The sequence below is a fragment of the Orycteropus afer genome, unplaced genomic scaffold, assembly GCF_000298275.1.
Source record: "Orycteropus afer afer isolate SDZICR_OR568_19922 unplaced genomic scaffold, OryAfe1.0 scaffold00142, whole genome shotgun sequence".
Lineage (NCBI taxonomy): Eukaryota > Metazoa > Chordata > Mammalia > Tubulidentata > Orycteropodidae > Orycteropus > Orycteropus afer.
The window spans coordinates 2,986,366-2,995,349 of NW_006921729.1; the positions used below are offsets into that span (position 1 = coordinate 2,986,366).

General features: G+C 50.6%; 1 protein-coding gene across 1 annotated transcript in view; it reads left to right on the plus strand.

Annotated features, from left to right (window-relative positions):
• The window catches only part of DLEC1 (DLEC1 cilia and flagella associated protein), a 128,980-nt gene extending 120,334 nt beyond the window's left edge, over nt 1-8,646 (plus strand). Inside the window, exons 28-37 of the mRNA XM_007945753.1 lie at nt 1,640-1,845; nt 1,957-2,064; nt 2,160-2,285; nt 2,393-2,487; nt 2,707-2,791; nt 2,979-3,191; nt 6,672-6,833; nt 7,925-8,078; nt 8,302-8,425; nt 8,523-8,646. Coding sequence (XP_007943944.1) covers nt 1,640-1,845; nt 1,957-2,064; nt 2,160-2,285; nt 2,393-2,487; nt 2,707-2,791; nt 2,979-3,191; nt 6,672-6,833; nt 7,925-8,078; nt 8,302-8,425; nt 8,523-8,646 — 1,397 coding nt within the window. The remainder of the gene's footprint in view (nt 1-1,639; nt 1,846-1,956; nt 2,065-2,159; nt 2,286-2,392; nt 2,488-2,706; nt 2,792-2,978; nt 3,192-6,671; nt 6,834-7,924; nt 8,079-8,301; nt 8,426-8,522) is intronic.
• The last annotated feature ends 338 nt before the right edge of the window (nt 8,647-8,984 follow it).

Sequence of the window (8,984 nt, forward strand, 5' to 3'; positions counted from 1 at the left end):
CCCTCTATTTTCACCCTTTGCTGTGTGTTTTTTGTAAGCAAAGAGCCAAGTTAAAAAAAAAAAAAAAAAAAAAAAAGCCAATCTCACATTCTCCACACCTTAATGAAAAAGCCAGTTGATTCATATATTTCTTCCATCTTATCTTATGACTTATTTGACTTCATTGTTTTCTTTGTGCTGATTTGATCAAATTACTATTTATTCTATTTTCTCTTTATTAAATTTGAAATTTTTCTTCTATTTTTCCCTACTTTAGTGGTTAATTTTCCTTTCTTAGACCTCATAATCCAATGTACATTTCTCTGTCTCTTCTTAAAAGTAAGATTATTCACTGAACTTCAGGGTATGGAGGTCATTGGTGACCTTGGTGAGAGTGATTTTGGTGGATGTAATAAGTATAAGAAATACAAGGTCAGAAACCTTGAGTGTTGTGTTCCCTAGGGCAGGCACAGAGCCTGGCAATAAAGTATTCAATAAATCAAATGTTTAAGTTAAATGAGGAGTAGATGAGAGAGAAGGAAGGTAAGGTGATTATGGACAACTTGTTCTAGAAGTTTACTGTGAAGGAGAAAAAAGAAGGTGGTCCCCGGTGGAGGGCATCTGCTTAAGGTCATATGTTTATGACAGGGAGAGCTGAACTTGGTTCCAAGTGCTGTTGGGAAGTGGCTAAAAGAGGTTAAAGTCTGATGACAAAAGAAAGAAGGGATACTGGACATGGCTGGTTCTTGAGAAGTTGGGGGTGTTGGCAACAAGATTGAAGGCAGGAAGGAAGGAAATGATGGTAGATACAGATACATGCATAGGCTTAGGATAGGACTTGAGGGACTTTCTGATTTGGTACTTCTGGGGGATGTGGAGAGCATTAGGGAGGCAGACGGACATGTCAGTGGCGAGCAGGGAAGGCTTGACATTGTTGTGGTGCAGGCTGGGCAGGAAAGTTCACCAGGAACATGGAGGCCCAGATGGCATAAGCCATCTTATGGCATAAGCCATCTTATGGCATAAGCCACCAGGAACATGGGGGCCCAGTTTAGGTGGGGACAGATTTATGGGGGTGACAATCTGCTCAGCTTGGGGGCTGTTATCCAGTGGTGCCCGGAAGGAAAGTTCAGATCAGTTCATTCAGGGTTAGGTTTTGCAAAGTGGGTGGAAGGATGGAGGATCCAGCCAAGACTGAGGTTGGAATGGCAACTCCCAGAGACTAGCCTGGTTGAGGAAGGAAGTGAAAGCCAATGGGGCAAATGGAAAGAGGGAGAAAAATCAGAGGGTGCAGAGGTTTGAGGGCCCTGGAAGGTCAGCAAAGAGGCTGGCAAGAGAGGAGGCTGTGGAAAGAGAGGAGTGCCTAGATTCCTGCATTTGGATTTAGAGGTGACAAGTAGTTCTCTTGGCCTGGAGTCCAGGAAGTGACAATGATGCAATGATGAAGGCTAAAAGTGATATAGCCAGATGGTGTAAGCCCAAAAAACTTAACTTTTTTTTTTTTTTTTTTTTAACAAGAATTGCCTAGAAATAGTATTAGAGAGGAATTGTGGGAGAACGGGCAGCATCTGTTTTGAGGAGCTCCAGGGAAGAGGCAGCCTAGGGAGCTTTGTCTCCACCTTTCCTTATTCCTTGCCCTTGTTCCCCATATCTGCCTCAGACATCCGCCTGGACTGGAAGACCTATGTTCCAGAAGACAGAGAAGAACGGCTGGTAGACCTGCTGGTGTTTTATGGACCACCCTTCCCACTGCTTGACCAAGCTGGGAACGAGCTAATGTGCCCTGAGAGCCCTGAGACTAGCTGCTTCTCCCAGTCCCCATGTCCATCAAATGCTTCAGACTCTGGTCGTGAAGCTGCCCAATCTGTGAGCAGATGGTGGTGGGCAAGGTGGGCTGGCCACTCAGGGCTGCTGAGGTGCAGGCAGTGGTGCAGTTGGACCTCTGTGAGCCTGGGGACTCCTTAATGACAGGACAAGAGCAGCCCTGGTGGCAGCAAGGGTGCACAGAAGATCATCTCAGTCATCCTGCAGGAGCATGAAGGGGTACCCTCTGACTGCTTGTACTCTGTCAGCCCAAAGCAGGTGGTGAGTCAGGTTGGAAGTGGGGAGCTGCCTCGCAGAATCTATGCTGGCTGGCCAATGGCCATGTAGCAGTGCTGAAGCTGTTGTGTCTGTACCAGGTGGTCCCTGCCGGGGGCAGTAGCACCATCTACATCTCCTTCACACCCATGGTCCTCAGCCCTGACATCCTGAACAAGGTGGAGTGTACTGGCTATGCGCTGGGATTCATGAGCTTGGACAGTGAGGTGAGCCCTCCTGGCCTGGGGTGGGGGCCACCACTACCATCTCTCTCCTAGAAGGCACCCAGCTGTTCAGCCCAGGGACCACCAATGATTAGGCCTGGGCTTGGCAGGTGGAAAGGGAGATTCCAGGGAGGAGGTGCCGCCTGCAGGACTTCGCTGTGGGACCCCTGAGACTGGACCTGCATGGCTATGTGAGGCCTGCACAGTGAGTCTGTTGGGCTGCCTGGTCTCCCTCCATCCTTTGTAGGCAGCACCCTCACTGCACAGCACTCAGGGTACTGAGAGCAAGGGCAATAGGAATGAAAGGGAGATGCCAGCAGGTAAGTCCAGGGAAAAGCTGGCCAAGGGCCAGGTGAGTAGAGTAGGGGTGGCCAGGAGACCCCCAGGGGCTTGGCCTGGCCCAGCAGTCCCTGTTGTTGAGCAGGCTAAGTGTGGAGCTGGACTACGGTGGCGGCATGGAATTCCAGCACCAAGCCAGTGACCTCATCCCCGAACAGCCCTATGCTGGGGTGAGTGTGTTGCCTCCCCAGCCCCTCTCATTTACCTGTGTCTCAAATGTCCCTCTGGGTCCTTCTGGACCATGGGCCTGACTGTCTGAGTCCCCTCCTCCAACCTTCCCACCCTACCCCTGGCCATGGGCTTGAGGAGAAGAGAGAAATACATCCCCAACCTCCCCCCACCTCTGTGCTCCCCCAGGTACTGAGTGAACTGGTAACCACCCACCACTTGAAGCTGACCAACACTACAGAAATCCCACACTACTTCCGGCTCCTGGTATCAAAGCCCTTCTCCATATCTCAAGATGGAGCTAACCTCAGAGCTGCTAACCCTGACTGGGAACAGGAGTATGAGGAGGAGACAGCAGAAGAGGGCAAGCTGCTGGTGCTCCAACCACAGGAGAACATACTGGTCAGTGGAGGAGTCAACAGGTGCTTGCTCTCTAAGCACACACTAGCCTGGGCCAGATGGTACCTTCTTGTCACACACACCACCCCTACACACACCATCCTCACACATATGTACTCAGATGCAAATTAATAGGCACTCATATTTAGACATGACTGTATATATGGCCCTGCCATGCCCTGGGAAGCTACAGACACTCACTGTGTTCATTCCCACTACACACACCCTGCAACACAGGCCCTCTGTACAGGTGACCTACCCATGTGTGCTCACACCAAACATATCAGTGTGCATACATATACATTTGTCCCACAAACACACAGATCCCCTCTTCTCTTCATTGTCAGTATCCTGGTAGAGGCTGATGCATTCCTGTATGCACACTCCACTTTATACACAGACTCTCTCCCTTCTTACATGCCCTTAGGATTCTGTTCTGATTCTGGTGAGCTCATGCCACCTTTCCATAAATGTAAGGCACTTGCCAAAGGGGCAAGGAGGTGGCATCTTCTGACCTCTTCTAATCCCATAAGAGGAAGACAGAATCACCATCAATAGCCCAAGGCCTATTCCATGAGGCCAGACATGCTGCCTCCCTCCAGACCTTTCATCAACCCTGGCACCAACCATTCCTCCCACAGCACCCACCACCCCTCTGCTGGGTTCAATAATTTGCTGCAGTGGCCACACAGAACTCACAGATTATGGGGTTTATTAGGAAACCACAGGCTACAATTCAAATTCAGAAACAATGCTTAGTCTCTCAGCTCGCCATCTCTCAGCCGACAGTCTCTCTCCCAGCAGTGCATATCTCTTGGTGACTCTCAGCAATGTGTGTCTCTCAGGAGTATGTTACTCTCAGCAGTACCTTTCTCTCAGCAGCACATCTTTCTCAGCCAGCAGTCAGAGAGACTCCTTCTGGCTCTAGGAGGGCTCCTTTTGAGCCTGACAGAGTGGCCAACTATCCAATCCCAACATCAGAATTCTATACACCTGAGAGAGAGCAGACTTCCCAGAAAATTACTTGGTGTTACACTCAACAAAAATACCCCAGGTGGATAACTTTAACAATCAGGAGCTACTCAGTTGCTCATGGCAAATTCCACCATGGAGTTTACAAAGACATGACTAGAAAAGCCACACTATGTAATTTACTACACTGCAGCACTCCACAATGAATTGCTTGGTATGACCCTTCTAGCCTTCATCCTTGTGACTACCACAGATGACTAGGTGAGACTGCAAATCTGAGGTGCTTGTGGACCACAAAGGGGATGTAAATTAGGTACATGGCACCCTTGTGAGTGTGGAAAGACTATGCAGATAAGATGTATGGAACCCTAAGGTGGGGTTTGGTCAGTTTTGCTATCCCACTAGGCTTAAAATGAGCCATCCTAGAAGAAGGGGAAAATCTTATTACCAAGAAGAAAGAAGAGCCAGGAGTGGAGCCCATTCTTTGGACCCAAGATCTTTGATCCAGGAGACAAGAGCTGTGATACCTGAGATGGTGAGAGACAACAAGAAGTGGCAGAGAAACTGCAGCAAGCTGAGAAAGCAGAACGAAGAAAGGGAATGAGGAAGCTGAGTGCCTTCAGGCAGGAGGCTTACTGGCAGAGTGGGATACCTCTGGGCATTTATCACCAGAACTAAAAGAGCTTTGTAATATTTGTCTAAATAGAGCATTTGGCCTATGGCCAAAGAGATAAGCACAGCTGAGAAGAGGCTGTCCTAAGCGGAAGAACTGTATCCTGAGTCGTTTCTGATCTTCTGAATTGTTCCTTCCCTAGTAAACCTCATAATCATGAGTTTAAAAAAAAAAAAAAAAAAAGTAAGGCACTCCAGGTCCCAAAGTGATTTTCCCTCTTCTGACACAGCATCAGTGATAATAGGATTCTAGATTTTCAGAGTTGAAGAGACCCAGGGAATGCCAGGGCCTCAGTGGGAACCTTTTGCATCCTGGGTTTCTGAGGCATATGGAAGAGGAACAGGTCACAGTATTTGTGGCTAGTTGGGTGAGTGAACAACTGTATCTGCACAGTGCACTCCCTGGGTGTGCATGGCCAGGCCAAGGCTAGTTGGACAGGCCTCACTCACTCTAACTCCTCTACTTGTCAGAGGCCCCTCTTTCTTCCTCTCTTCTGAGAGCTTCCCTCAGGCAGGGCCCTCATCTTGCTATGCAAACTCTTGAGGTATCTTGACCATGTTCTTGCTTCTAAAATGTATGCTTCAGTGTTTATGTGTGGAGTAACTGCTATGGGCTAGGCGCTGTGCTAGACAGTGGAACTGCAGAGATGCTAAGACATGAACTCTTCCCCTCCTCACTATGGAGCCAGACACTTATCTGCAGAAGGCAGGGCACTCTTGTCAAATTTAGCATTTGCTCCGTTTGAAAGGGTAAACTGTTTTTTGGGTAGAAGTTCCAAAGAACAGCCAGAGGCCCCATTCCACCAGAGCTCCCCGTGATAGAGACCACAGGGTTGGTCACCAGATATTTAAAAATCCTTGGGCAGCTCTGGGGGAGCCCAAAGTTTCCCAGAGAAAGGACATCGTCTGATCCTGTGCTGACATGCCCAGGGATCTGGCTCTTGTCCAAAATTTGCTCCTCTCGACCCAAACTCAACCTATTTCCATCTCTCTCTACTCCTTGTCCTGTCCTACATGTATGCCCCTCTTTCAGTAGTGGCATTTCACCTCATCATATACCAGTTCCTTCCACCCCCTTGACCAAGCCAGAACTCTGGCATTCCTTATGCCTCTTTCTGACCAACCACTAAGCTGTGTTGATGCCCCTCCATAAGTCTCTCAATACTTCTTTCTCTCTTTTCTCTTTCTCCCTATACCCGTATCTAGATCTAGGACAGTGATTTCCAAGTCTAGCAACATATCAGTGGCCCTTAGAAAGTGTATTAAAAATGTAAGTTCTGAGGTCCCACATCCAGAGATGTGGAGGTCTTGGCCCAGGAATCTGTATTTTTTAACACATACCTCAGTTGATTCTGAGCTAGTCCCAAGGACCTGAGTCTGAGAACCAGGAGTCCAAACTCCTTCTTCTCTGCCCTAATGACAGCCTTGGCCCTTCCCTGATGTCCTTACACCCTCTTGTGCTCCTGCCGTCCAGTGTCTGCCACAGCAGTGACCTTTGTGAAATGGTGACACCCCTCTGCTGAAAACCCATCAGTGGTTCCTCACTGTCCCCTGGATAAAGACAGAGTCCTTACCTTGGCCAGCCAGCCTTACTGAAGCCCTGGTCATGCTAGGTGGCAAAGACCCATTTGCTTACTTGTCTTTTCCCCTGTATCCAGCCTCTGGGCCCCCCGAGGTCAGGCATGGCCTAGATCCCAACACTAACAGGATGCTGGACACAAAAGAGGTGCTGCATGGGAGACACTATGCCTAGCTGTTTGCTGGGAAGGGCTGGGGCAGTCTAGGCTAAGCTGGGCCAAGCACTAAGCTCTAGATGCTGTTGTGTCCACCTCTGCTCAGGTGAATGTGTCCTTCTCACTATCCTTGGAGCTGCTCTCCTATCAGAAGCTCCCAGCTGACCATATGCTGCCTGGAGTGAAGATTCAGCAGAGTGCAAGTGGAGAAAAAGAGATGGTGTTTACTCAGAACCTACTCCTGGAGTACACCAATCAAACCACTCAGGCGAGTGCCAGTCCTGCCCCACACAGTGTGGAGGGTGGAATCAGGCTGGACCCTGCTCAGGTGGGGTCAGAGAAGGATAAGCCCAGGCAAGGGCCTCAGAAATAAGAGGAGCAGCCCCAGTTTATGCTGCGCAGCCTGCCCTGGAAGAGGGCTTTGCACATGAAGAGGAAGGTCATCTCCTCACGGTCCCTGCAGCAGGTGAAGTCCTGTAGGATGGACAATGAGGGAAGGATCCCTGGAAGATGAGGCATGTGACGACTATGTACTATTCAATCAGGAGAAATAGGAAACATTCTAAGTCAGGCTGAGGGAATGACCTAATGTGTGGGGACAGTGAATAGCAGAGGCAGCTATGAGAGGGACTCATGGGTTTGTGTGGGGTTTCAAACAGGCTTGAGCATCAGAGACCTCATTCTGCACTATAGGCCTATTGGTCACAGGGCTGTGGTGTAGGAGGTTGAGCTGGAGAGGTCAGGGGGAGCCCAGCCCAGAGGTGGAGGTGAGTGTGAAGGATTGGCCTGGGAGATGGACTTGAGATGTCAGAAGAGCTGAATGCTGGGGCTCCAGGGAGGTTTCTCAAGCCTGATGCCTGGACAGCTGCTGGAGCCCAGGAAGTGGGAGATGAGGAGGTTGGGGATGGCAATGCCTGAGGGCAATGCAGGGAGACTATCTTTCGGCCTAGAATAGGTGAGGGCATAGTTGGGGCCTGAGGCAGAGGAAAAAGGTGAGATGACCCAGAGCCTAACGGGAGCACAGGGCTGGGCCTTATAGCCCCCATGGAAGGAGGAGTGAGGGATGGGGAAGGATGGCTATCTATCCAGGACCAGAAACTGAAGGGCTTGATCTCAAGTTCAGGGTGAGGGTGGCAGGGAGGCAGAGGGAACACATGAGTTTCTCCTGTGCAGAATTCTGCCAGCACCTCTGGCTTCTAATGCCAGCACCAGCCCCCTTCTACCCATTGTGGTGCAGCCTGGTGCTTTCCTCAGAAGCTTGGGGGCAGGGGGTAGGAGCCCTATGTCCCAGAGATCTTGGCACAAAGCCCTGCTGAACAGACCAAGCTGCCTGCCACGTTGAAGGACCTGCCTTCACAGGTGGTACCCCTGTGGGCCGTTGTAGCTGTGCCTGAGCTACAGCTCTCCACCAGCTGGTTGGACTTTGGGACTTGCTTTGTGAACCAGACCCAAGTCCAAGAGGTCTACCTGATGAACCTGAGCAGATGCAGGAGTTACTGGACCGTGCTGATGGGTAAGGCCTACCTTCCTCCCTCCTGCTTACTGCTCCCTGCAGGGCTGGCACCAGCTGGGAATTCCTGCAGAGATGGCCAGTTCCCATTCTAAGGAATCCTCAGGGTTTTCCTGCCCTATGAGGCTGGGCAAGACAGGTGTCTACCAGGAGGCAGAGCAAGTCTGGGTGTGGTAAAGGATTCCTGGGGCAGCATATGCCACATCTTCCCTTTCCTCCTCTGCAGGCCAGCAGGAGCCAGCCGAAGGCACTGTGGCCTTCAGGGTTTCCCCAAGCAGTGGGCTACTGGAAGCACGGCCAATCAACGCACCCCCACCCTCTGTCACCCTGCAGGTTATCTTCACTGCCAGGTACAGCCCCTCTCAGCCTTCCTGGCCCTGCCCGTAGGTCTGGAGCCCTTAGTCAGGGGCCTCCTCCTGACCTCAGCACCCACCCTGCTCCCCACAGGAGCTGTGAGCTGTACAAGTCCACGCTGGTAGTGGAAGGTGTGCTTGGCGAGAAGGCCTGCAAGCTGCGGCTCCGGGGCCGAGGCTCTTATGATGAGAAATATGTGACCTTCTGCCAGCTCTGAAGTTCTCCCCAACTCCCCAGCCCCAGACCCCAAGCTTTGGAAATAAACATGGCTCACAGCTAAGGAGCAGTTCTGCTGGGCAGGGGCATAGACTGCAGCCCTGGGAGGGGCTGGTGTCTCAGGCCCCTGTAGGCTCTGAGCAATTCCTTGCGAGGAGGAGCCCCATTCCAGTGCAAAATAATCAAGTTGAGAATTAAAGTGTCATGGCAGGTAATAATTGCTACTCAGATTAAGCAGAGGACCAGCATGGCAGGACTGACCTTTAGGAAAAAACACAGCCACCAAGATAAGATAACACACATTTACTATGTTCACTGTACTTCTTCTTATCTACAGGC